The sequence below is a fragment of the Panthera leo genome, chromosome D2 (genome assembly GCF_018350215.1).
Source record: "Panthera leo isolate Ple1 chromosome D2, P.leo_Ple1_pat1.1, whole genome shotgun sequence".
Classification (NCBI taxonomy): Eukaryota; Metazoa; Chordata; class Mammalia; order Carnivora; family Felidae; genus Panthera; species Panthera leo.
The window spans coordinates 20,498,325-20,525,759 of NC_056689.1; the positions used below are offsets into that span (position 1 = coordinate 20,498,325).

The 27,435-nt window shown below is 34.9% G+C and overlaps 2 protein-coding genes across 7 annotated transcripts in view; one reads left to right on the plus strand and one right to left on the minus strand.

The window, feature by feature from the left end:
- PHYHIPL (phytanoyl-CoA 2-hydroxylase interacting protein like) overlaps nt 1-27,435 on the plus strand; it is an 80,034-nt gene that overhangs the window by 41,804 nt on the left and 10,795 nt on the right. For all 6 annotated transcript variants that reach the window (XM_042908494.1, XM_042908497.1, XM_042908496.1 and 3 more), the window contains 3 exons: nt 16,230-16,426; nt 18,322-18,496; nt 22,086-22,203. In XM_042908494.1, coding sequence (XP_042764428.1) covers nt 16,230-16,426; nt 18,322-18,496; nt 22,086-22,203 — 490 coding nt within the window. The remainder of the gene's footprint in view (nt 1-16,229; nt 16,427-18,321; nt 18,497-22,085; nt 22,204-27,435) is intronic.
- The window catches only part of FAM13C (family with sequence similarity 13 member C), a 226,821-nt gene that overhangs the window by 17,291 nt on the left and 182,095 nt on the right, over nt 1-27,435 (minus strand). The gene's annotated exons all lie outside the window — the stretch shown is intronic.

Below are 27,435 nucleotides of genomic sequence, written 5' to 3' on the forward strand. Positions count from 1 at the left end.
ACCAGGCAAGAGTCAGGTAGATGCAACGCAGATTGGGAGTGAGTGGGGTGATGGTGGAAATGTCACACTGCTGAGGAGCTCCAAGTGAAAGATTCCTGCTATTACATAAAGGGGGGTGAGGACAGGGCAAAAGGCTAGGACTGGAAAAGAACCAAGTTAGAGTGGAGAAAAGTGCCTCACCCATTGCCCCCCATTAAGGAGGTCTTGGGGAAGTATTTAACAAAGGAGGAGGCACCTGAACTAGGAATGCAGATGTATATATGATCATAGCTGTCGGGGGAGGGGGGAAGGAAACCTGAGTCCTTGACTGTAGCTCCTTCCCGAAAACTAATGCACTGACTATATGCACCAAGTGTAATATATGGAGAGCAGCATCCCCCATGAGGTCTGCCAAGCAAAGCCTTGTAATTGCCTATTATTGGATCTGAAAGATAGGATTTTGGTCTGGATCCAACTCCACATTGAATTATAATTTTAATAATCCCATAAAACACAGGAATAAAACAAGTTAGATAAAGTGAAGAAAAATCAGACCAACCCCAAACTTCTCAGCAACTTTTAATGCCAGAGAACAGGATAGTAGAGCAACAGCTGCAAAATTTTTAGGCAAAAATTCTATATTTAATTCAGTTATTCGTATGAAAAGACAATAGCAAAAACAATTTCAGAAAAACAAATATTCATAAAATCCTTTCCTGATTTGGAAATGGATCACAGAAAATCTGTTTCAAGCAACTAAAAAAAGTCAAGCTAAATAACTCAAGATTAGAGAGGTCATGTTTAAAGGATTGACACTGAATAGAAAAACCATTTGAAATAATAAAACCCAAAGAATTATTGTAAATAGATTATGGCATAGAATGCACATATCATTTTGAAGGAAATATTTCATTCCTGCAAATATTTTAAACATGTTGGCTCTGAGATCTAGAGTACACCATCAAAAATTCAAAAGTAAAAATACCTCTATTTCTTCATTTAACATATGGAAGGTTTTAACAGATACTTGTTTCACCCTTGATACAGAAGAAACATAACTTCTAGTAGAATAAAAAATGGGCTTTAGAACTTCCAAATTACTAGAGAAAAGAGATTCCAAGGAAAATAGAGTCCATATAGTGAAAGATAGAATCAAGGAAGAATAAAATATATAAAACATAAAATAAGATCTCATAGGCAAGAAGAAACATAAGTGTAAGTTAAATATTTCTAATAAAAGGCAAAATTTCTCAAATTGAGTGAAAATACTGAAGAATACCTAAAACAAAATTACTGAAAATGATTTAAAGCAAAAAATAAGGGGCGCCTGGCTGGCTCAGTAAGTAGAACGTGTGACTCTTGATATTGGGGTTGTGAGTTCAAGCCCCATGTTGGGCATAGAGCCTACTTAATTTTTTTTGAGGGGGGCATAGAGCCTACTTTAAAAATAAATAAATGGGGCAGCTGGGTGGCTCAGCTGGTTAAGCATCTGACTTGGGCTCAGGTTATGATCTCGCAGTCCAGACTTTGAGCCCTGTGTCAGGCTCTGTGCTGACAGCTCAGAGCCTGGAGCCTGCTTCAGATTCTGTGTCTACTCTCTCTCTGCCTGTCCCCCGCTTGCATTCTTGCTCTCAAAAATAAACCTTAAAAATAAATTAAATAAATATATGAATATATATACAATATATAAATTTATATAAGATATATAAATTTATAATACACATATATTTAAAATATATAAATTGTATATATAAATATACAAATAATTTTAAAGTGCAGGAAAAAACAAAGATATTCCACATACAGGGAAATTGAAATAAGCAGGTTACAAATTATTTCAAAGTATATATTACATTTATTAAGGTAGTCATTTTTATTTTTTTTTATTTTTTATTTTTTTTCAATATATGAAATTTATTGTCAAATTGGTTTCCATACAACACCCAGGGCTCATCCCAAAAGGTGCCGTCCTCAATACCCATCACCCACCCTCCCCTCCCTCCCACCCCCCATCAACCTCAGTTTGTTCTCAGTTTCTAAGAGTCTCTTATGCTTTGGCTCTCGCTCCCACTCTAACCTCTTTTTTTTCTTTTTTTTTTCCTTCCCCTCCCCCATGGTTTCTGTTAAGTGTCTCAGGATCCATATAACAGTGAAAACATATGGTATCTGCCTGTCTCTGTATGGCTTATTTCACTTAGCATCACACTCTGCAGTTCCATCCACGTTGTTACAAAGGGCCATATTTCATTCTTTCTCATTGCCATGTAGTACTCCATTGTGTGTATAAACCACAGTTTCTTTATCCATTCATCAGTTGATGGACATTTAGGCTCTTTCCAAAATTTGGCTATTGTTGAGAGTGCTGCTATAAACATTGGGGTACAAGTGCCCCTATGCATCAGTACTCCTGTATCCCTTGGGTAAATTCTTAGCAGTGCCATTGCTGGGTCATAGGGTAGATCTATTTTTAATTTTTTGAGGAACCTCCACACTGTTTTCCAGAGTGGCTGCACCAATTTGCATTCCCACCAACAGTGCAAGAGGGTTCCGTTTCTCCACCTCCTCTCCAGCATCTATAGTCTCCTGATTTGCTCATTTTGGACACTCTGACTGGCATGAGGTGATATCTGAGTGTGATTTTGATTTGTAATTCCCTGATGAGGAGCGACGTTGAGCATCTTTTCATGTGCCTGTTGGCCATCCGGATGTCTTCTTTAGACAAGTGTCTATTCATGTTTTCTGCCCATTTCTTCACTGGGTTATTTGTTTTTTGGGTGTGGAGTTTGGTGAGCTCTTTATAGATTTTGGATACTAGCCCTTTGTCCGATATGTCATTTGCAAATATCTTTTTCCATTCCGTTGGTTGCCTTTTAGTTTTGTTGGTTGTTTCCTTTGCTGTGCAGAAGCTTTTTATCTTCATAAGGTCTCAGTAGTTCATTTTTGCTTTTAATTCCTTGCCTTTGGGGATGTATCAAGTAAGAAATTGCTACGACTGAGGTCAGAGAGGTCTTTTCCTGCTTTCTCCTCTAGTGTTTTGTTGGTTTCCTGTCTCACATTCAGGTCCTTTATCCATTTTGAGTTTATTTTTGTGAATGGTGTGAGAAAGTGGTCTAGTTGCAACCTTCTGCATGTTGCTGTCCAGTTCTCCCAGCACCATTTGTTAAAGAGACTGTCTTTTTTCCATTGGATGTTCTTTCCTGCTTTGTCAAAGATGAGTTGGCCATACGTTTGTGGGTCTAGTTCTGGGGTTTCTATTCTATTCCATTGGTCTGTGTCTGTTTTTGTGCCAATACCATGCTGTCTTGATGATGACAGCTTTGTAGTAGAGGCTAAAGTCTGGGATTGTGATGCCTCCTGCTTTGGTCTTCTTCAAAATTACTTTGGCTATTCGGGGCCTTTTGTGGTTCCACATGAATTTTAGAATTGCTTGTTCTAGTTTCGAGAAGAATGCTGGTGCAATTTTGATTGGGATTGCACTGAATGTGTAGATAGCTTTGGGTAGTATGGACATTTTGACAATATTTATTCTTCCAATCCATGAGCACGGAATGTCTTTCCATTTCTTCATATCTTCTTCAATTACCTTCATAAGCTTTCTATAGTTTTCAGCATACAGATCTTTTACATCTTTGGTTAGATTTATTCCTAGGTATTTTATGCTTCTTGGTGCAATTGTGAATGGGATCAGTTTCTTTATTTGTCTTTCCGTTGCTTCATTGTTAGTGTATAAGAATGCAAGTGATTTCTGTACATTGATTTTGTATCCTGCAACTTTGCTGAATTCATGTATCAGTTCTAGCAGACTTTTGGTGGAGTCTATCGGATTTTCCATGTATAATATCATGTCATCTGCAAAAAGCGAAAGCTTGACTTCATCTTTGCCAATTTGGATGCCTTTGATTTCCTTTTGTTGTCTGATTGCTGATGCTAGCACTTCCAACACTATGTTAAACAACAGCAGTGAGAGTGGGCATCCCTGTCGTGTTCCTGATCTCAGGGAAAAAGCTCTCAGTTTTTCGCCATTGAGGACGATGTTAGCTGTGTGCTTTTCATAAATGGCTTTTATGATCTTTAAGTATATTCCTTCTATCCCGACTTTCTGGAGGGTTTTTATTCAGAAACGTTGCTGAATTTTGTCAAAGGCCTTTTCTGCATCGATTGACAGGATCATATGGTTCTTATCTTTTCTTTTATTAATGTGATCTATCACATTGATTGATTTGCGAATGTTGAACCAGCCCTGCATCCCAGGAATGAATCCCACTTGGTCATGGTGAATAATTCTTTTTATATGCTGTTGAATTCAATTTGCTACTATCTTATTGAGAATTTTTGCATCCATATTCATCAGGGATATTTGCCTGTAGTTCTCTTTTTTTACTGGGTCTCTGTCTGGTTTAGGAATCGAAGTAATACTGGCTTCATAGAATGAGTCTGGAAGTTTTCCTTCCCTTTCTATTTCTTGGAATAGCTTGAGAAGGATAGGTATTATTTCTGCTTTAAACGTCTGGTAGAACTCCCCTGGGAAGCCATCTGGTCCTGGACTCTTATTTGTTGGGAGATTTTTGATAACTGATTCAATTTCTTTGCTGGTTATGGGTCTGTTCAAGCTTTCTATTTCTTCCTGTTTGAGTTTTGGAAGTGTGTGGGTGCTTAGGAAGTTGTCCATTTCTTCCAGGTTGTCCAGTTTGTTGGCCTACAACTTTTCATAGTATTCCCTGATAATTGCTTGTATCTCTGAGGGATTGGTTGTAATAATTCCATTTTCATTCATGATTTTATCTATTTGGGTCATCTCCCTTTTCTTTTTGAGAAGCCTGTCTAGAGGTTTATCAATTTTGTTTATTTTTTCAAAAAACCAATTCTGGGTTAGGTTGATCTGCTCTACAGTTTTTTTTTTAGATTCTATATTGTTTATTTCTGCTCTGATCTTTATTATTTCTCTTCTTCTGCTGGGTTTAAGCTGTCTTTGATGTTCTGCTTCTATTTCCTTTAGGTGTGCTGTTAGATTTTGTATTTGGGATTTTTCTTGTTTCTGGAGATAGGCCTGGATTGCAATGTATTTTCCTCTAAGGACTGCCTTTGCTGCATCCCAAAGCATTTGGATTGTTGTATTTTCATTTTCATTTGTTTCCATATATTTGTTAATTTCTTCTCTAATTGCCTGGTTGACCCACTCATTCTTTAGTAGGGTGTTCTTTAACATCCATGCTTTTGGAGGTTTTCCAGACTCTTTCTTATGCTTGATATCAAGCTTCATAGCATTGTGGTCTGAAAGTGTGCATGGTATGATTTCAATTCTTGTATACTTATGAAGGGCTGTTTTGTGACCCAGTATGTGATCTATCTTGGAGAATGTTCCATGTGCACTCGAGAAGAAAGTATATTGTGTTGCTTTGGGATGCAGAGTTCTAAATATATCTGTCCAGTCCATGTGATCCAATGTATCATTCAGGGCTCTTGTTTCTTTATTGACCATGTGTCTATATGATCTATCCATTTCTGTAAGTGGGGTGTTAAAGTCCCTGCAATTACCACATTCTTATCGATAAGGTTGCTTATGTTTGTGAGTAATTGTTTTACATATTTGGGGGCTCCCATATTCGGTGCATAGACATTTATAATTATTAGCTCTTCCTGATGGATAGACCCTGTAATTATTATATAATGCCCTTCTTCATCTCTTGTTACAGCCTTTAATTGAAAGTCTAGTTTGTCTGATATAAGTATGGCTACTCCAGCTTTCTTTTGACTTCCAGTGGCATGATAAATAGTTCTCCATCCCCTCATTCTCAATCTGAAGGTGTCCTCAGGTCTAAAATGAGTCTCTTGTAGACAGCAAATAGATGAGTCTTGTTTTTTTATCCATTCTGATACCCTATGTCTTTTGGTGGCCCATTTAGTCCATTTACATTCAGTGTTATTATAGAAAGATATGGGTTTAGAGTCATTGTGATGTCTGTATGTTTTATGTTTGTAGCGGTGTCTCTGGTACTTTGTCTCAAGGATCCCCCTTAGGATCTCTTGTAGGGCTGGTTTAGTGGTGACGGATTCCTTCAGTTTTTGTTTGTTTGGGAAGACCTTTATCTCTCCTTCTATTCTAAACGACAGACTTGTTGGATAAAGGATTCTCGGCTGCATATTTTTCCTGTTCATCACATTGAAGATCTCCTGCCCTTCCTTTCTGGCCTGCCAAATTTCAGAAGAGAGATCGGTCACGAGTTTTAATAGGTCTCCCTTTATATGTTAGAGCTTGTTTATCCCTCGCTGCTTTCAGAATTTTCTCTTTATCCTTGTATTTTGCCAGTTTCACTATGATATGTCGTGTAGAAGATCGATTCAAGTTACGTCTGAAGGGAGTTCTCTGTGCCTGTTGGATGTCAATGCCTTTTTCCTTCCCCAGATCAGGGAAGTTCTCAGCTATGATTTCTTCAAGTACACCTTCAGCACCTTTCTCTCTCTCTCTTCCTCCTCTGGAATACTAATTATGTGTAGATTATTTCTCTTTAGTGCATCACTTAGTTCTCTAATTTTCCCCTCATAATCCTGGATTTTTTTATCTCTTTTCCTCAGCTTCCTCTTTTTCCATAATTTTATCTTCTAGTTCACCTATTCTCTCCTCTGCCTCTTCAATCCGAGCCGTGGTCGTTTCCATTTTATTTTGCAACTCGTTTATCGCATTTTTTAGCTCCTCCTGACTATTCCTTAGTCCCTTGATCTCTGTAGCAAGAGATTCTCTGCTGTCCTCTATACTGTTTTCAAGCCCAGCGATTAATTTTATGACTATTATTCTAAATTCACTTTGTTTATATTGTTTAAATCCTTTTTGATCAGTTCGTTAGCTGTTGTTATTTCCTGGAGATTCTTTTGAGGGGTATTCTTCTCTTTGGTCATTTTGGATAGTCCCTGGAGTGCTGTGGAACTGCAGGGCACTTCCCCTATTCTGTCTTGAATAACTCGCATTGGTGGGTGCGGCCACAGTCAGACCTGATGTCTGATCCCAGCCCTCTGCTGGGGCCACAGTCAGACTGGTGTGTGCCTTCTCTTTCCCTCTCCTAGGGGTGGGATTCATTGTGGGGTGGCGTGGCCCGTCTGGGGTACTTGCACACTGCCAGGCTTGTGGTGCTGGGGATCTGGCGTATTAGCTGGGGTGGATAGGCAAGGTGCAAGGGGCCTGAGGGGCAGGCTCAGCTGGCTTCTCCTTAGGTGATCCGATTCGGGAGGGGACCTGAGGCAGTGGGAGGGAGTCAGACCCGCCACCAGAGCTGTGGCTCTGCAGAAGCACAGCATTGGGTGTTTGCGTGGTGCAAGCAAGTTCCCTGGCAGGAACTGGTTCCCTTTGGGATTTTGGATGGGGAATGGGCGAGGGAGATGGTGCTGGCGAGCGCCTTTGTTCCCTGCCAAACTGAGCTCTGTCATCCCAGGGCTCAGCAACTCTCCCTCCCGTTGTCCTCCAGCTTTCCTGCTCTCTGAGCAGAGCTGTTAACGTACAACCTTCCAGATGTTAAGTCCCGTTTGCTGGCTGTCCGAACACAGTCCGTCTGGCCCCTCTGCTTTTGCAAGCCAGACTCGGGGTCTCTTCTTGGCCAGCAGGCTGCCCCTCCGCCCCGGACTCCTTCCCACCAGTCTTTGTAGGGCGCACTGCCTTGCTGCCCTTCCTACCCTCTTCTGTGGGCCTCTCGTCTGCACTTGGCTCCGAAGACTCTGTTCTGCTAGTCTTCCGGGGGTTTTCTGGGTTATTTAGACAGGTGTAGGTGGAATTTAAGTGATCAGCAGGACGCGGTGAGCCCAGCGTCCTCCTACGCCGCCATCTTCGACACTCTCTCAAGGTAGTCATTTTTAATTGAAAAAGGATATAATCACCAATGAAGATATAACTATTATATACAGTTGACTCTTGACCAATGCAGGGGTTAGGGGCATAGACCTCCTCTGCAGTCAAAAATCCACATTGTAACTTCTGAGTCCCCCAAAAGTTAACAAATAAATACCTACTATTGACCGGAAGCGTTACCAATAACATAAACAGTTGATTAACACATATTTTCTATTTTATATGTATTAAATAATATATTCTTACAGTAAAGTATGCTAGCAGAAAATGTTAAGAAATTCATAAGTTAGGGAAAATACATTTAAATTATTGTACTGTATGTTTATGTTTTCTGTTTATAAGACGAATTGTCTGTCAGTACCTACATCAATATTGTCTTATATGATACAAAACACTGTAGATGTTATACGTATTACTAACACTAGACATCAAACAGGAAAGGACAATGTGAAAAAGAAATTCATATTTATTTACAGGTATAACAATTCATGCATTGGTAATGAACATGCAGTAATATGATTACTTTTATGTTTGCCTAGTATGATCAATACAATTGCCTCATGGCAGCTTAGCCTATACAATGATGAATGAATTGTTATAAAATTTTTATGGCATACAGTATTATAGTTATATTCATAATACAATATTGGGAACACTGTTACATTAAAAAACCTTATCTGTGACTGTAGGCTAATGCTCATTTTCTCCTATCATAAGAGACAGGGGCATGTTGTATGGTAATGTAATTCTTTAAAAGCAAAGATATAAAATAGTAAGAAAGACAACACATTACTAATTTCATATTAAATATCACTCACCTTATGCCCATGTAAGGATAGGCTATCCACTTCCAGACAAGTCTTGCACACAATCTTCTACATGATGAATACTTAGTGATGAAGATGATACAGAACATCTCATACAATTCTTGCAATAAAGTTATTAGATTTTAGCATAAGAACGCTTATAAACAAACACAACAGATGAATTTATCAACTGTCCAGTGGGATGATTATTCACTATTCATTAAGTAGAAGGGAATCACCATAAAGGTCTTCATTTTTGTCTTCATGCTGAGTAGGCTGAGGAAGAGGAGGAAGAGAAGGGATTGGTCTTGCTGTCTTAGGAGTGGCAGAGGTTTAGGAGGTGGAAAGGGAAGCAGGAGAGGGAGGCACATCTGATGTAATTTCATGGAGATATATCGTAATTTCTATCTGACTTTTTGCTTTTCCATGTTTCTAAAAATGTTTCTATATGTTGCCAATCCTTCTTTCACCAATTGCTTTAGTTTCAGTGCCCATATCATAGAAAGGTCCATTGTCATAAAAGAAGGAAAAGAAGTCCTGAATACTCAGAGCCCTTCTGTCAGATTGTCTGATTTCATTTTGTTTTCTGGTACTGATTTTTCTACATCTTTTCCTCATTGCTGGCACTGGTCCATAAGTTCTCATCTCTATCAAGTTGTCTTCTGTAATTTCCTCTGGTATGGTGTTTATTAGCTGTTGAATTTCTCCAAGATCTGTGTCTTCACTCCCCAACTTTTTTGCCATATCCAAAATCTCTTTCATGATTTCATGATTGGTGAAACACAGTTTTCTGCAGCAGATATTTATTGTTTGGGGTTTGATGGCTTTCACAGCTTTTTCTACTAACAATGATAGTAATTTCAATTGTGTAATCCTTCCAGACTTGCATGATTTTCTTTCTATCAGTGCTCTCTTCCATAGTGTTGATAATCTTTTCCATACAGTACTGTGTGTAATTAGCCTTTTAAATGTCCTCATGACACCCTTATCTAGAGGCTAAATTAGAGGCATTGTGTTTGGATGTGAGTAGACTACTTTGATGCCTTTGGTATTGAATTCATAGGGTTCAGGGTGGCCAGCAGCATTGTCCAATATCAAAAGAACCTTGAAAAGTAGTCCCTTACTGGCATGGTACTTCCTGAATTTAGGGACAAGGCATCAATAGAACCAATCCAAAGAAAGGGCTCTCATTGTTTAGGCCATCTTGTGCAACCAAAAGACTGACAGCTGGTATTTATCTTTTCCTTTAAGGCTTGGCAGTTAGCAGCTTTATAGATCAGGCAGTCCTGATCGTAAGCCCAACTGCATTTGTTAACTAATTTCCTCCTGCTCACTTCTCTCCCTTGCTAATAATGTCCTATGTGGCATTTCTCCCCCCACCTCTGCAGAATAGGGCACTTTCATCTGCATTAAATACTTGTTCAGGCATATATCTTTTCACCTCAATGATTTTTGTAATGGTATCTGGGAACTCATCTACTGCCACATGGTTAGCAGAAGCTGCCTCTCCTGTTAACCTTGACATTTTTTAAGCTAAACCTCTTTCTAAAATTATCAAACCATCCTTGGCTGGCATTAAGTGCTCTAGCTTTAGATCTGTCACCTTCCTTTTGCTTTAAGTTGTCATATAGCTTTTTATGGAATCATATTAGATTCTATAGATATGCCTTTCTTATAGCCATCCTGCACCCACATAAAAGCTTCATTTTCAATGAGATAAAAATATATTTCACAAAATGTATAAGGTTTTCATGCCTGCTAGTACAGCTGCAGTGAAACCCTCACGATTTTCATTTTGTTTTTCTTTTTTTCTTTTTCTTTTTTTTTACAGTGGTTCTTACATGGGATTCATTTATCTTAGAATGGTGGGCAACCACAGCTGAAGATCACAATCTTCAGTACATATCAAGCAATTCAACTTTTTCTTGTATGTCATGAAATTTGTCTGTTTCTTGGGAGCACTGCCAACATCACTAATGGCACTTCATATGGGTCTCAGGGTGTTATTCAAGGTTTACAGTACTGCAGTAAACACAAAAATTACATGAGAACTGCAAGAGATCACTTTTTATTGCAATATGCAGTTTAGTGGAGGGACAAACTGCTCATGTGGAGATGATTAGCATCATACCGTGTTTTAAGCATATACTTGCAACACTTAAGCTCACCACAATAGCAATAGGAGGTGGCTATGAAATTACAGTAGTTCAGTATGTACTACAGTTAATTTTATGGAGTTATGATTTAATACTGCATCTTTGTTTGTTTACATTTCTCTTGACTGCAAATAGTGCCATATACAATCTGCAAGTGTATGTGTAAGTTTTGATATTTAAAATAAGTATATTTATATTTTTATACAATGTAATACACATATATGCTGTAGCATCAAGATATAGAAAGCAAAATGTTTTAGACACTGAAAGGGAAATAAGCTGAAACACTTGAAGTAGACCAAAAAGTAAGAATGAGACGATCTGAATATTTTTCCTTTTATGGATTGTGCTTTTGGCTGAAGTCCAAGATCTCTTCACTTAAGCTAGATCCCAAAGACTTTCTTTTTTTTTTCCTAAGAGTTTTATGGTTTTTATGTTCTGCATTATTTTTTTAAATCAATTTTGAGCTAATTTTTGTATATGGTGTGAGATTTAGGTCAAGGCTCTTTTTTTTTTTACTTTTTTTTTTAATTTTTTTTAACGTTTATTTATTTTTGAGACAGAGAGAGACAGAGCATGAATGGGGGAGGGTCAGAGAGAGGGAGACACAGAATCTGAAACAGGCTCCAGGCTCTGAGCTGTCAGCACAGAGCCCGACGCGGGGCTCGAACTCACGGACCGTGAGATCATGACCTGAGCCGAAGTTGGCCGCTTAACCAACTGAGCCACCCAGGCGCCCCATTTTTTTACTTTTTTAAGATAAAATAAAGTTTTAACTTTTGCCCATAGAAACACATGGATATTTTAAATAGCAATAAATGGAATTGATAAGGGTGTAAAAAAGGACACATAGAGTAGTTGGGAATATACATTGATGAAAACAAATGTGATTCAATATTTGCGTATCTTGGGATTTATCCAGAGATAAATAATCATAGATATATACAAAAATACATATAGAATAGAGTTGACTGAAGTGATATTTCAGGAAAACACTGGAAACAATCTACATGTCTAGTATCAAGATGACTGATTAGTAGAATAAAATACACCAAGTTTAGAATTATGTGTAGTCATGTGAAAATGTTCACAATCTATTAGATGAAAAACAGGTTACAAAACATTAAGCACAACATGTTAATAGTATAGAGATTGCAAGTGATTTTTATTTTCTTCTTTGTGTTTTTTCCTAAATATTAAGTAAAGCATAGAACAGTTTAATGTTTTGTTGTGGTTACTATTTATTACTGTCTTAATTAGTTTTTCTTTAATGACTTTAAAAGTATTGCAGAATTTTAAAGTTGTTTTTATGAAGAAGAAAAGTATATAACAGACTATATCTCTGAGTTTGTAATGAAAGTTATTAAAATATATATTAATTTAAACATATACACATAAAACTTTATAAAATAAATATGCTGATATGTACTATAGTAAAAGATTTTTTTATCACTAAATTTTAGGAAAGAAAAAAGATACGAGAAAATTGCCTCATGGTTGCTATTTTTAAGGGAAGTAAGCTAATACCTGCAATTTCTTTCTTAGAAAGATAGCTCAGGGCTTATTATTAAAACTAACTACTTTATTACTTAAAAATTTTTTTTAACGTTTGTTTATTTTTGAGACAGAGACAGAGTACAAGCAGGGGGAGGGGCAGAGAGAGAGGGAGACACACAGAATCTGAAATAGGCTCCAGGCTTAGAGCTGTCAGCACAGAGCCTGACACAGGGCTTGAACTCATGGACTGCAAGATCATAACCTGAGACCTCAGCTCAACCAACTGAGCCACCCAGGCAACCAACTACTTTATTACTTAAAAAAAACCATTTTCTTACTTTATTCAAGCTGAGTCATTTATTCCCTTTTAACTACTGTAACTAAGATTTTAGATTAGCTTCTATTGTACCACTCTATTATGAAGAAGAAAAGTCACTCGTTATTTTCATAGCAAAACTGGTGGGGCAAAGGGGCAATGGTACAAGAAATATGCTAAAAATATAGATGCCCTCAATAAAGAGAAAGATGGTCTATTCCAGTTGTTACAAGAGTACATCTAAGTTATTAAGCAGGTATACTTTTCATCTTTATTCAAGATAAAGCTACTTTATCAAATTGAGTCATACACTTCATAAGGTAATCCTGATTACCAAATAAGTTTTTTCTCTACTGTATCTTTCAAAAAGATAAATACAAAGAAAACATCTCAGATTCTAAGGTGGTTAATGAAGGACTTTGATAGCTAAGTAATTTAAATCTCTGTATAAGGCTATTAAAAGAAAAAATATATCATTGTATGTGTGTATTGTATATTCACACAGATGAATGCATACACATATGTTATAAATGAGACAAATAGATTATGTTTCATGATTTCTGTTTTGTAACATGGCCCTAAAATTAAGGAATAAGAATTGTAAAGAATAATGTTTGTTTAGAACAGCTTTTCTAATTCTTGAGAGGAAAGGAGGAAAAAAGCAAATTTCAAGGATTTCCATTTCTTATAGATTGGATAATAGATAGAATATATTGACAGTATTTTACTGATATATAGAAGTTCATAATGTTGTAACAACGCAGTTTATTCATAGATTGAAGTATGTGCTACTACAGGTAGATGTGAAGTAGGCTTATTATTCTTTTGTACACTTAAAATGTTTTAGTGAGTCAAGATCTTTTCAAGGTCCATTTAATACAGAGCCTGTGTGTACTTCTCAGCCATCTTCTTAAAAATGTAGAATTATGCTGGACACTCATGGATATTTAAAAATTGCCTTCTTGGTATGTTTGAAGGGCACATTTGAACTAATTATGTGAGCCTGGCAATAAATTATAGTAAATGTCTTCAGTATTAAACATATTGAACTCCATCTAAATGAATCATGTTTTTTTTCTCTTAGATAATTTCTCAACTTTCTTGACACATCTCTAGTCTCCTTTTTTAGCATTCTCACTATTTTTTTCATATACCATGTGCTGAATTAACTAAAATGAAGACGAATTTTTCTTAATGCTTTTTCCACTGCCTCCATTTAGAATGCTATGTCCTCAACTTTTCACTACTGTCTTCACTTGTTGAAATTCTGCAACAATAGTGGAATTTTAAATGGAAAAATTTTGTATCTTAGTGTTTATATGTTGAAATTGCATTTTAATTAAATTGGATCAAATGTAAAATAGCTTTCTTTTCCTCTGTATGATCTTAAATAACACTTTTTCCACTCAGTTGTTATGAAATTATACAGAATCATAATGTGAGTTCTACAGAAACTTCTACCATTAGTGTCCAGAAAGTTTTTCAGTAGTGTTACTTATATTTTAAAGATAATTTGCAATCAGAATAATAGGTAAAAACTTTGAGCTTTTCTAAATAGAACAAAAATTACTGATGTTTGAGTATTTATTGCCTTCCTTTTCCCAAGTCCATTAAAAGGATTCTACTTAGTTTCTTTCCTTCCCTTGACTTCTAAAAGGCTTCATTTAAGTCCCAAGCAATTTGGGGATTCTGTTAGTCCAGATGGGAAGGAAAGAAAATGGTGAGAGAGTAATTTCTGTGGCAGTTTTATAGAGAGGGAATCTGGGGAAACTGGGGTGTGAGGGGAAGGTACATAGAAGAAAGAGGGATATATGTGTGTGTGTGTGTGTGTGTGTGTGTGTGTGTGTGTAAAGCTTAGTTCTTTATTTTGAGAGAGAGTGCATACACATAAGTGGGGGAGGGGCAGAGAGAGAGGGAGAGAGAGAATCCCAGGCAGGCTCCGTGCTGTCACTCTGGAGCCCAATGCAGGGCTTGATCCCATGAACCGCGAGATCATATTCTGAGCCGAACCCAAGAGTTGGATGCTTAACCAAATAAGCTACTCAGGTGCCCCAGAAAGAAGGATTTTTAAAAGTATTGTTCAAGAAATGACAATAAAGAACATAAGTCATTATTTTTTTTTATTAGAGAGAGAACATGCAAGCAGAGGAGAGGGACAGAGAGAGAAGGAGAGAGAGAATCTTAAGCTGACTCCATGCTCAGTGTGGAGCCCAACACAAGGTTTGATCCCACAATCCTGGGATCATGACCTAAACCGAAATCACGAGTTGGATGCCCAACCAGCTGAGCCATGAGGCGCCCCAAGAATTTAAGTTATTTTGGGATTAGTTTTCAGTTGCCATCAGGTTCCCCTGATCACAACACAGCTTGATATGAGACAACATGGGTGAAAGATTTAATAAAACTGGGAAGTGTCAACAGTTGTATATTCACAATTGAGATGGGAATATGAGGGCAGGAGAATACAATCTAATCTGCAAGTGGAAGTTACTGCCTTCCACTTTTTTTCCACATTCATTTTTGTTATTTTTAATTTTTGTTCATCAAGAGATGCTATTTTATTTCATTAAAGAACAAGTTATGTAGCTGATTTGTGATCTACCACTTTTTATCATATGAATAACAATTACACTTATTTTTTCTCCTCTGGGGCATTGAATTTTATGTTGGCTTGGGGGAAAGGAACATAGGAAGGAGAAGTGGAGTAAAATTTGATCCAGTATGTCTTTCACTATGAAACAAACTTGGCAAATTCATAGTTTTTCTCTTTTTGACCTGTCCTCCATCATATTTTACTTTATACTGTTAGCTAAAGTTTCTTTTTTAGTTTGTCAGTTCCTCTTACTGGAAATGCAGGAAACTGTCTTTAAAGTAACCACATGTTGGATCAAGTTCTTCAAGATTTTAATGATATCAATCAACTTGGCAGTTGTTTTTTTCTCTTTTAGCCTTATTTATTGTCTTAATACTCAAAATTAAATTTATCAAGGCACAGCTGGTAAAAAGATTCCTAAAATATCCTTGACATAATAACTTGTAAGAGGATGGTCTTCAATATTATCTGTATATGTAGTATAACCATCACATCACATCCTGTTTCTATACATAAATTTCCAAAACTAAAGGAAAAAGAAAGAAAAATTTTTATAGACTATCACTGACACCTCATATATTTTTTAAAGAATATTTTTTTATTTGACTGGATTCTTTCATTAGCAACATTTTTGGCATCATCTAGTTTAAAACACCTGACATTACTTTAGAGCAGAATTAATTGGTCATGTAGGAAAAATGATCTCTTGGGGCTTTTCAGATGGAATCTACAATGTAAGACTCATCTTTCATAGATTAGACAGATGGATTATCAATGTTTTGTTTACATTCTATGAAAACAGAAATTGGAAAAGTAAATTGAAAATGTAGAGGTTCCACATTCAGTTTTTCTAATTCAGTTCTGCTTTTTTCATTGGTAAAATGATTTTGTAAATGACATTAGCTATCATTAGCACTCAAATTATTTCATGAACAAAATGAAATCTCAGATTTAGCAGTTAGTTGAGTTCAGAACTGTATATACAACTGATGGCTTTTTCTGGAAAAATACATTAGTTGGAAACTACCTGTGCCTTGTTTTCTTGCAGGGAACAAATCACAAGACAGTGGCATAGCAGAAATGGAAGAACTTCCAGTACCACATAATATCAAAATAAGCAACATTACATGTGACTCATTCAAGATTTCATGGGAAATGGATTCAAAGTCAAAGGACCGTATTACACACTATTTCATTGACCTCAATAAGAAAGAGAACAAGAACTCCAATAAATTTAAGCACAAGGTAAAATCTTAACACACACTTATATTCATTTGCATCTTAAAAACGTTATAAATATGAGGACATTTTAAAAGGAATAATGTTCTATTAATTACTTATATGATGTGTTTGACATTGGGAGAATAAAAATTACATGTCAGTTTAAAATTCTATTCTAAGAGATTTTTTTAGGAAAATGAAATGTCAAATATACTATTAAAATACAGTTTTTCCCAGAAAAGGTAAAATCATGACTCTCATATAGACATAAAAATGAACATGTGTTAAAGATTTAACTCACTAATTAACTGCTGAGGTGTTTCAATGGATAATCCAAAGAATGGACACAGTTATGGATCAGAATACTGAAATAAATGTATAAGTAGAGGCAAAACTGGTTTGGGGTCAGGACGAAGTAAGGGCCAGAAGAGAGAATTGGACAAAATTCGTTTGCATGTATTTAGACAAGAATATCTACAAATTACAGTGTTATAAAATAGCTTCCACAGAATCAGAAGAAGATAGCCAGAAGAGTACACTATAAGCAATGCATAGTCTTCATTGAAGCACACATTTTTCCCTATAATAACTTCCAAAAGAGGAATTTTATGTAGCTTATAAACTTTAGGGTATTTGTAAAATACTTTAGGGCTGAAAATTGCTTTATTTATTCTATTTTATGGTTTGAAAATACAAATCAACCATTAAATGTCTTAGACATGTAACACCTTTCTGATATTTATTCTTATAACAGTCTACTTACCACATATCTATTCTGATACATGTCTCCCTACATAGACATCAGAGGTAGTATAGAGAGAAAAATATTTATCTGGTTTAAGTATTCTTATGTTTCAGTATTTTTACTGATGAAAACTGGTCTTTTTTTAAATATTGATACTAAGTTTTAACTCAGCAAATCTTTTGGAAGAGCTGTCTTATCTTGTCTGGAAATTATGCCTTTTACCAAATGCAGTTATATTCACTGATGATAAATGAGAATTATATGTACAGATAAGTGTGAGAGAACAAGATCAATAAGTCATTGTTCTAACCATGTTCCGAGTTTGATTATGCCTTATGGTTATGGATACTCTCTTTTCTGACATTTGCCTTCTTGAAGTAGTTTTGAAATATTTCCTTGAAGTATCTTTGAAATACTTAATGTGAAATGATGATTAGGTCAAGATTTGACCCACTTTTCTTTATTCCATACTTAGAAAAACATGTCTTTGGAAATGTAGTGAATATTCAACTAGCAAGTTTAATTACCTTATTAATCATTGTTTGGAAATATCTAAACATTTTTATGACACATAAGCTCCATACTTGAATATAGCTGAAACAGATATCACCTCTTTTGTATATAAAATGGATTAATTTATCTTAAAATAGCTGTTTTTAAAATGTGCTCTCCCTTCACATATAAAATATTTAGTAATGGGCTACTCTGGTAAAACTGATTGGTAGTATAAATTAAACAAATATATTTTAAAATACAAAATCATTGAATTTTATTTCTGTCATGTTTGGAATTTTAGAGGTTTTTGTTTTGTTTTATCATTTAGTATTAGAATATTGTGTTTTAAGGTGCACATATAAGGAGTATACAGAGAAGAGCAAGACTCAAGAAAACAGGAACCTAAGTACATTTATGTCATTAATTAGCTGTATGACCTTGGGTATGTCTCTTGATCAAGTTGGGCCTTATTTTTTACATCTGGAGAATAAGAGATTTGAATATAATTGTTAAATATCTTTAAAAATGAAAATTCTGTCATCAGCCAGGAATTTAATAAATTCTTCCAAATTGTTTATAATTGATTCAAGTTATACTGCTAAATTAACTGATTTCTTCCCTCCCTTTTTTCCTACCTTCCTTCATTCCCCTTTCCTATTTTTCTGTCTTTTTGTCTTAGGATGTTCCAACAAAATTGGTGGCAAAAGCTGTTCCCTTGCCAATGACTGTCCGTGGACACTGGTTTTTGAGCCCAAGAACTGAGTATACAGTCGCAGTGCAGACTGCCTCAAAACAGGTTGATGGTGATTATGTTGTGTCTGAATGGAGTGAAATTATAGAATTCTGCACAGCAGGTAAGAGAACAGAAAAATACAGAAAAATACTTAATAAATATACAGAAAAATATTTAATAGTTCCTAAAAAGCTAATTACATATTTAAAATATTTTTAATTATAAGGTGATATGAACTGCATTGATTATGTTTGCATTGCCAGTAGCACTGTGTAACAGAACAAACTATGCTGTATTGGTTGGAGTGATCTGAGATGGCATTAAATCAGTTCTTTTCTGCATAGTTTGATTTTTCAAAATAAAAACTTTGCAAATAAAACTGGTGTAGTTTGAAAATATACTCAGCATATTTTAAGCTTTGTTTTGAGAGAGAGTTATTTTTTTTTAATTTTATTTTCACAGATACTGAAACAAGGAAGCCAGGAACATCTTTCTGTAATTAGGGAAATGGATGCAGATCTTAATGACTGTACCTAGCAGAAATGTTACTCGATTTTTCACTTGAATGCTGAAAATTTGTATCTAAACTAGTGTCCTCTGTGTGTGTGTGTGTGTGTGTGTGTGTGTGTGTGTGTGCTTCATTAGAAAGTACCTCATAGCCATTTGGCCTTCAGATATCTGATGTGGAGAGCCCATCCCCTTTGATCTTGAACTATAATTTAATATTCCATTAGATGGAAATGTTACCATTCATCTCATTCATTTACTTGTTTATTCATTCATTTAAGAAACAAATATTTAGTGGACACTTAAATAGGTGTTGAAGTGGTACAAAAATATCTCTACCTGAATACATCTATCATCCTCTCCTTGTTTCTTAGAATGGGGCTTTGTTTCCTCTTTGTACAGGTGATTGTTTCCTCTGAAAATTTGTAGAGAGAGGCTAAATGTTTTATCAACATAAAGGAGCTTGAAGAAAGAAGTCTTAAAAATTTGCCTCAACTATTGTAGGTTGCTTAGAAATTTTCCACAGTTGAGGCATCCTTCAGATAAATCAGCTTCCCCCCACCATAGCCTCACACATGCATTATTTTCCCCCTGTAGCCTCACTCAGTACATACTTAGCTACAGTACGTGCATACATACTCAGTACATACTCTCACTATCTTGTGTTTTTCTTAAACTCAGTGTAAAACGTTTCCTATGGGTATGTTAAATGGATAAAATTTTAATTCTGTGTGATTTTGATTTTATCTTCAACCTTTTTATTAGGAAGTTGCTAAGGATTATAACATCCTTGATTGCTAAGGATTTCAGTCTTTGAGAGCAAGGAAAATAATATCTCTCTGGTACCGTATTTCTTATCAAAGATACTAATTATAAGATCCACCATTTTATATATCACTAAGGAAAAATACTATCAATTAAACTATGAGACAGTGTTTTCATGTCACAGCTATTGTAAGACTCATGTCAGAGAAGCTAAATGTGAAGAAAATACATTTTCAGAGGCACCTGGCTGGTTCAGTTGGTTAAGCATCCAACTCTTGATTTCAGCTCAGGTCATGATCTTATGGCCATGATATTCAGCCTGCTTAAGATTCTCTCCCTCTTTCCCACTGCCCTTCCCTGCTTGCATGCATGCATGTGCACTCTCTCTCAAAATATAAAAATAAATAAACAAATAAAACTTAATACAAATGGCTCTCAAAAACTTAAGAAATACATTCTGGAATAGATGAAATATGCTATTAATTATAGTTAAGTTATCAGTAACGGAACAGTTGATTTTTATATTGTATTAATAGTGAGTAACATTAATAGTAAAGAATTCTCATTGACATAACTTTTATATATATTTGATGTGTTATATTGGAATTAATATATCCCCTCAGTTTTATTCCTGAATTAAAATTTCTCTTTGGAGTCTACCTCATGTTTACTCTTTTTACTGCATTTCTTTCCCCTTACTTTCATTGTCTCCTACCAGGGAAATTTAATCTAAGTGAGACCCATAAGTAAGAGACACAGTCTTTTTTGACATTGTTTTAATACATGTTATTTTCCATAGGACTGCAGTAAACAAAATTATAGTATTTGTCCAATAAAAAGAGCTATAATGTACCTGCTAAAATCCCCATTTGACATTAGGGAAAAGTGTGAAATGTTTCTTCTTTAGCTTAAGGAAGACTTTTGGCATTTCCAGTTCAGAAATACCTATCTGTCTATAGACGCATACACATTCACTCTATCATAATTCACCCTTTTATAATCTACTTAACATTATGAGTACATGTTTTATTTCTATGTGTATTAAGGAAAACCTATGTCTTCTTACTTTCATTTAGAGTGGTCTCCCTGTTGCTCTTTTACTTAACTACATCTCATAACTCTTCTAAGGAGGTTATGGGTGAATAATAAAATGCCAGCTTTTAAATGTGCCACGATAGTTTTCTACAAATTATTTTGCATTTTTAATTTCTATGAGTAAAATTTAAAGGGAACTTAAGCTGTTTAAAGCTCATTGTTTCAGTTTTATCAAAATAATTCAGAGACTTTTACCTAAACTTTATCAATAACCTTGACTCTGTAAATTTTGAGGAAGCTTTTTGTATAAATTGTCTTTTAATCTGGATAGCTAATCCATTCAGCATTTATTGAGTACATACTGTGTGCTAAGCACAGTGCAAAATATTGAAGTAAAACAAAATAGAATGCTACCAACTAATCTACTTCTAGTCTAGTCTATGTCAGAGATAAAACCTTGTGCTTACCTCATAATAAGTCACACTTGTTTATATATTTATGTATAAATTTAGACGGAGTTCTTTGAGAGGAAGAATATTCCTTTTGATCTTGTAACCTGATCATTTAATTTGCATGGTGCCTTCTACGTCATATGTTCTAATCTAAAATGTTTGTCAGCCAGTAAAGCAGTCAGTAAACAAACTGTGCTGCCATGAACAGTTCAACTAGGTTGCTTTCATTTGGAAAGTCTTATAATCGTTATAGACAAAATTTTTGCTTAGATTCTGGTAGAGGAGTTTGATAACAGTCCCCAATTTTCAAAACAAAAAGTTGATGAAAAGATCAAATTACTTGGAGAGAAGCTTTAGATTTTCAAGAGTCCTGTGTACCTGCAAACCACCAACTAGAAGCCAGAAGACTAGTCTAAATTACTAGATATATGAACATTTGGTGAATCAAACTGTGATAAGCCTCAATTTCTGCAGTCAATAAATGGTCATATATAATCTACCTTGCTAACCTCATAGATTTAAAGAGTAAATTAAATGAACATTATTATTGCTACTCCTTTAAATTTATTTGCTACTTATTGCAGGTGAGAAACTTCTTATATTTGACTTTTCAGTTGATTAAAGAAAATTTAGTACCTAGTATGGTGCCAATTGACATTACTTGGGTTGTGCAGAGTCTGCATTCCTTACTTAATGTTTTTGCTTCAGGATCTTTAATTTCAGAGAGTTAAACAAATGCATGGGTATCCAGAAAACAAAATAAAACAAATACATTTTTGTAGAAAGAAAAATGTCCCACAGAAAGACAATGAATGTTTTTTTTTCAGTGCAATTTCCTATTTAAGATAAATCTCCTAAAGTTGATTTTAATAATCTCCAATTTATTAAACATGTAGTTGACACCTTTGGTAATATATTTTTAGTAAGAGAATTTTTTGTTGTTATTTTCAGACTATTCAAAAGTTCATCTAACACAGCTGTTGGAGAAGGCTGAAGTGATTGCAGGACGGATGCTTAAATTTTCTGTTTTTTATCGTAACCAACACAAAGAATATTTTGACTATATTCGGTAAGAATAGAAATATATATATATATATATATATACACACACACACATATATATATACATATATAGTGATTTTCTTGACTAAGTGCCATTCCAAGTTCTAGGCTCAGGTTTCCCTTGAGTCTAGTTCTGTGAAATACTAATTTTAGTTTCCTTTCAAAATGATTAATTATACTCTTTTATTTTCCAGAATAATTGAGTAGAAAAGTTCAGATTGTGGGATTTTTTTCACTGTACTTACATTCATTTCTGTAATCATTTGTAATATCAATTCTTGTCAATTTAAGTAGAAGGTCTTAAAGCTCAAGGGCTTAGACTGTTGACCTTTCATGTACAAACTCCTCTAAATATATATCAACTCACCTAAATATTCTCTTCTTGTAGATAGCTTTAGGATATTGGAAATGAAGGGCTGAAAGGTAACATTCATTAAATATGGTGAATCTCGCGGGATTTTCAGGCTTCTAAGTGGAGATCTCTCAGCCATTATCTTGAATTAATTATTCATGAGGACAGTCTGCTGTGTTTACTTTTGAAGTCTGGTGTTCAAGTAGTATTTTGAAGATAGCCTATATTTACCTTGGGAAGCGGTTTCTGGAAATTCAAAAGAAATCCATACTAGAGGGAGTTTTAATACTTAACAATCCTTTTGTATTTGTAGAAGAAATTTTCAGGACACTAAATAGAGAGATGTAGGTTTTAAAATAAGACTAAGACTTTTAAAATGATAAATGCTATGTAGGTTCTAAACCTTTTACATAATAATCTCTATAATGTATCATTTTAAAAGCCTTGGTCTCACTTTAAACTTTAAGTTGTTAGGGATTGTATATGAAAAAAAGTTAGGAAGTTTTGTTGTTATTTATTAGCTCATACTTTTATAGTTTTCTTAAATCAAAATCATGATTTTAGATTTAAATCTGCTCCAAGCTGTGGAAAAATTCAAAGGGAATCAGAGAGAGAGGTAAATTTAGGCATCTGATTTCATCAAATGAAATACTTTGGAGTAACATGGTTTTTTTGATGCTGAAAACCATTCCTGCCTAATACTTGAATATCTTATAAACACAGAGTTTAGTTCATAATTCTTTTAGCTGGTAAATTATTTACCCTTGAGTGTATATAATTCATGGTGGATGCCATTTACCTAATTTAGAGAGTACAAACACAAATATAACACAAATTATTGTACCTGTCAATTGTGAATGGGAATGACCATATGTATTCAACAAGAAAGGTTTTCTTTAAGCATAAAATCTGAAAACAAAAATGATCTACTATTGCTATTTTCTCTAATAAGAAATACATCAATATAATATATCTTTGGTACTGTTTAAATTCTTAGAATATTGCCAATGTCTATTGTAGGTGGCCACTGGAGGTCAGTATTTCCTTGATTTTCTCTGCCCTTTGGGTGAAAACTAGCCTGTTTTCAGGTCCTTAGATACTAAAATTTACACCACCTGTTTGCAAAAATTCTTCCAAAAAGGAAAAAAAAAATGATAAAGACAACCTGGAAAAAGTCATTGTATATGTTGTATAATTGATTCCAACCTACTGGTACAAAAGATTTATTTACTAACAAGGAATTTTCCCTTTTTGGAGTTTCCATGACAGTTTTAAAATCCATGTAAATTATATCCTGATGCAGTATATATAAATAAATATACTTCCCAAGGCATTGGGTACAGTTGTTCAACATTGCTTTCTTAAAACACTTTATTGAAAAAATAGTAGACATTAGCTTCAATGAACCTTGATTTTCTTTTTAGGTAATGAACTCTAATCAGGACCCATTTCCTTTATCACAAATCATTTAAAATGTCATCTTGTTAATCACAGTGCTTGAATAGAAATGAACCATTTACTTATCTGACTAAATGATTTCCAAGTCATTATAAATGATGAAAAAGCATTAAGTAAATTCTGACTCATGGATTGAGCTCATTTTGATCTCTTTCTCTAGAAGTAAATTCCTAAGTGAATCTTGCTTTCCCTTACCTCAGATCAAAATACCACTTTCTCTCTTACTCTTTCAAGTTCATTAGGTAGCCTCATATGTAGATAGATGTAGGGATTCCCAGTGCTTTTAGGTGCTAGATTTTATATGCCCAAAATTGATGCCTGTCACTAATACATTTCTCCTAGTCCAAGTTCTTAACTCTATATTTCTGATGCTATTTTTTTCATTAATTGAGTTTATAGATTCATGTTGGACACATACCATATTGATATTTAGTTTCTGTTAGTGAGAATGTAACAAGGGTAAGAATTTTGAGCCAGGACAAGATGGAGTGGACACCCTTCTCCCTATTTTTCCTGCTAAGTATGACTAAAAACTCTGGACTTTGTATGTAAAAGAAACATAAGAATCTGAAAGGTGGAAGAAGACTGAAAAGTGGAGAGAAGATAAACCAGTTAGGGACCAAGGGACTCAAGGGACAACACAGTGATGAGTTCCCTTAGTTTTCTTTTTAGCTCTTATATTCCAGACCGAGTGCTAAAGAAGCCAGAAACCCCAAAATGCTAATGGGCATAAACCAAAAAACAAAACAAAAAAAAATAAAAACAAAAACTATCAAACAAAATTCAGAAAGTCTCCTTTATTAACCCAAATGACTAGGAAAGAAATAGACTTGAATACACAAAGCTTTTAGACAGTAATTGCCCTACTTCAGTCAAACACCATGGGGGATAACTGTTTTTCCATTCTCACCAGCCAAAGCCAAGTAGTGATACTTCCACCTTCTCCCACCTGTAAGGAAACACCCTCCCTCCTCTTCCATCCCCTACTGGAGTGATGTCAGAGAAAGTTGAATGGGAAACTGGGACTTATACCGCCCCCCCCCGACCAGTGGCAATGTGGTACCTCTCACCCTCCCTACTAGGGTGGTATCACAGAAGTCCTACCAGAAACCAGGACTTTTCACTGCAGCCCAGGAATAAGGTTTGCCTCTGCATATCAGTGAAGGCCATGTACAGAGCAGTACTGAGACAACTTCTCCCTCTCCCAGGTAGATTGTATTAGCAGAAGCCTCGTGAAAGCCTCTACTCTTAGTCTGCCCAGTAGTCATCTCCTTCTGTGTATCATTGAGGTTGACTGGGAATCCTAGACGTTTCTCTCCTAACAGCAATGAAGTGACACTCGTCCACTTCTTCTTCTGATACATAGCCAAAAGAGGCCTGCTGAAATAACTAGATTTAAATAAGACCCAGCGTTATAACCTAATCCTCCCGAAGTCCAAGATAAAATTGAAATCCACTGATGGTCCCAAGAATCAGGAAAATCTTAACTTGAATGAGAAAAGCTGATCAACAGACATCAATGACAAGATAACACAGATTTTAGCATTATCTGACAAGGATTTTCAAAAAGCCAACATAAAAAATTTTCAATAAGGAATGGCAAATGTACTTAAAACAAATAGAAACAACAAAGAACTAGAAGATATAAAGAACTAAATGGATATTGTAGAACTGAAAAAAAAAACCTGTAAGTAAAAACTTAGTGGATAGACTCCATAACAAAATGAAGAGGACAAAGGAAAGAATCCATAAACTTGAAGATAGAACAATAGAAATTATCCAAACTGAATTAAGAGAAAATTGATTGAAAAAAAAAAAAGAGCATAGCTTCACAGACATGTAGGACTATAGTATCTAATATCTAATACTGATGTCATTAGAGTCGAAAAGAAAGAAGGAAGAGGGTGGAGCTAAGAAAATACGCAGAGAAAAAAATAGTCGATATGTTTCCAAATTTGGCAAAGGACAGAAACCTAAAGATTAAAAAAGCTAAGTAAATCCCAAATAGGATAAACCAAAATAAATCTGTTCCAAGACACTTTATAAACTCTTGAAAATTGAAGATAAAACAAATCCTCTAAGTTGACCAGAGACAAAAAAGATACCTCATCTATAGAGGAAAAACAATTTGAATAACATCATCATTGGAAACCATGTAGACCAGAAAGAAGTGACACAATATCTCTAAGTTCTGAAAGAGGACTGTCAACCCAGAACCCTATATTTAGTGAAAATACCATTCAAGAATAAAGGGGAATCAAGACATTCTCAGATGAAGGAAAATTAAGGGGAATTTCTCACCAGCATATCTACCCTTAAAAGAATGACTAAAAGAAGTTTAGTATTTTATTTTGTTTTTAGTTTTATTTTATTTTATTAATTTATATATTTATTTTATTTTATTTTTTATTTTATTTTTTTATTCATCATGATAAGTATACTCTTTAATCCCATCCCCTGTATCTCCCATCCTCCCACCGACCTGGCCTCTGGTAACCATCAGTTGTTCTCTATAGTTACGAGTCTGTTTCTTGGTTTGTCTCTCTCTTTTGTACTTTGCTCGTTTGTTTTGTTTCTTAACTATCACATGTATGAAATCATATGTTATTTGTCTTTCTCTGATTGACTTATATCATTTAGCTTTATATTTATACTCTCTAGTTTTACTCATGTTGCACATAGAAAGATTTCATCCTTTTTTTGCTAAGTAATATTTCATTGCATACACCATCTTTTTGATCCATTCATCAGTCAACAGACACTTGAAGCTGCTTCCATACTTGGCTATTATAAATAATGCTGCAGTAAACATAGGGGTGCTTGTATCCCTTTGAATTAGGATTTTTGTATTTGGGTAAATACCCAGTAGTGAAATTCTGGAATCATAAGGTAGTTCTATTTTTAACTTTTTGAGGAATCTCCATACTGTTTTCTACATTGGCTATACTAATTTGCATTCCCACCAATAGTGTAAGAGGGTTCCTTTTTCTCCATATCCTTGCCGACATTTGTTTCTTATGTTATTGATTTTAGCCATTCTGACAGGTGTGAAGTAATATCTTATTGTAGTTTTGAGTTGCATTTTCCTGATGATGAGTGATGTTGAACGTGTTTTCATGTGTCTATTGACCAACTGGATGCCTTCTTTAGAGAAATGTCTGTTCTTTTGCCTATTTTTAACTGGATTGTTTGGGTTTTTGGTGTTGAGTTATATAAGTTCTTTATATATTTGGATACTAACCCTTTATTGGATATGTCACTTGCAAATATCTTCTCCAATTCCATAGGTTGTCTTTTCATTTTGTTGATTGTTTCCTTCACTGTTCAGAAGCTTTTTATTTTTATGTAGTCCCAATAGTTTATTTTTGCTTTTATTTCCTCTGCCTCAGGAGACATATCTAGAAAAATGTTTCTATGGCCAATGTCAGA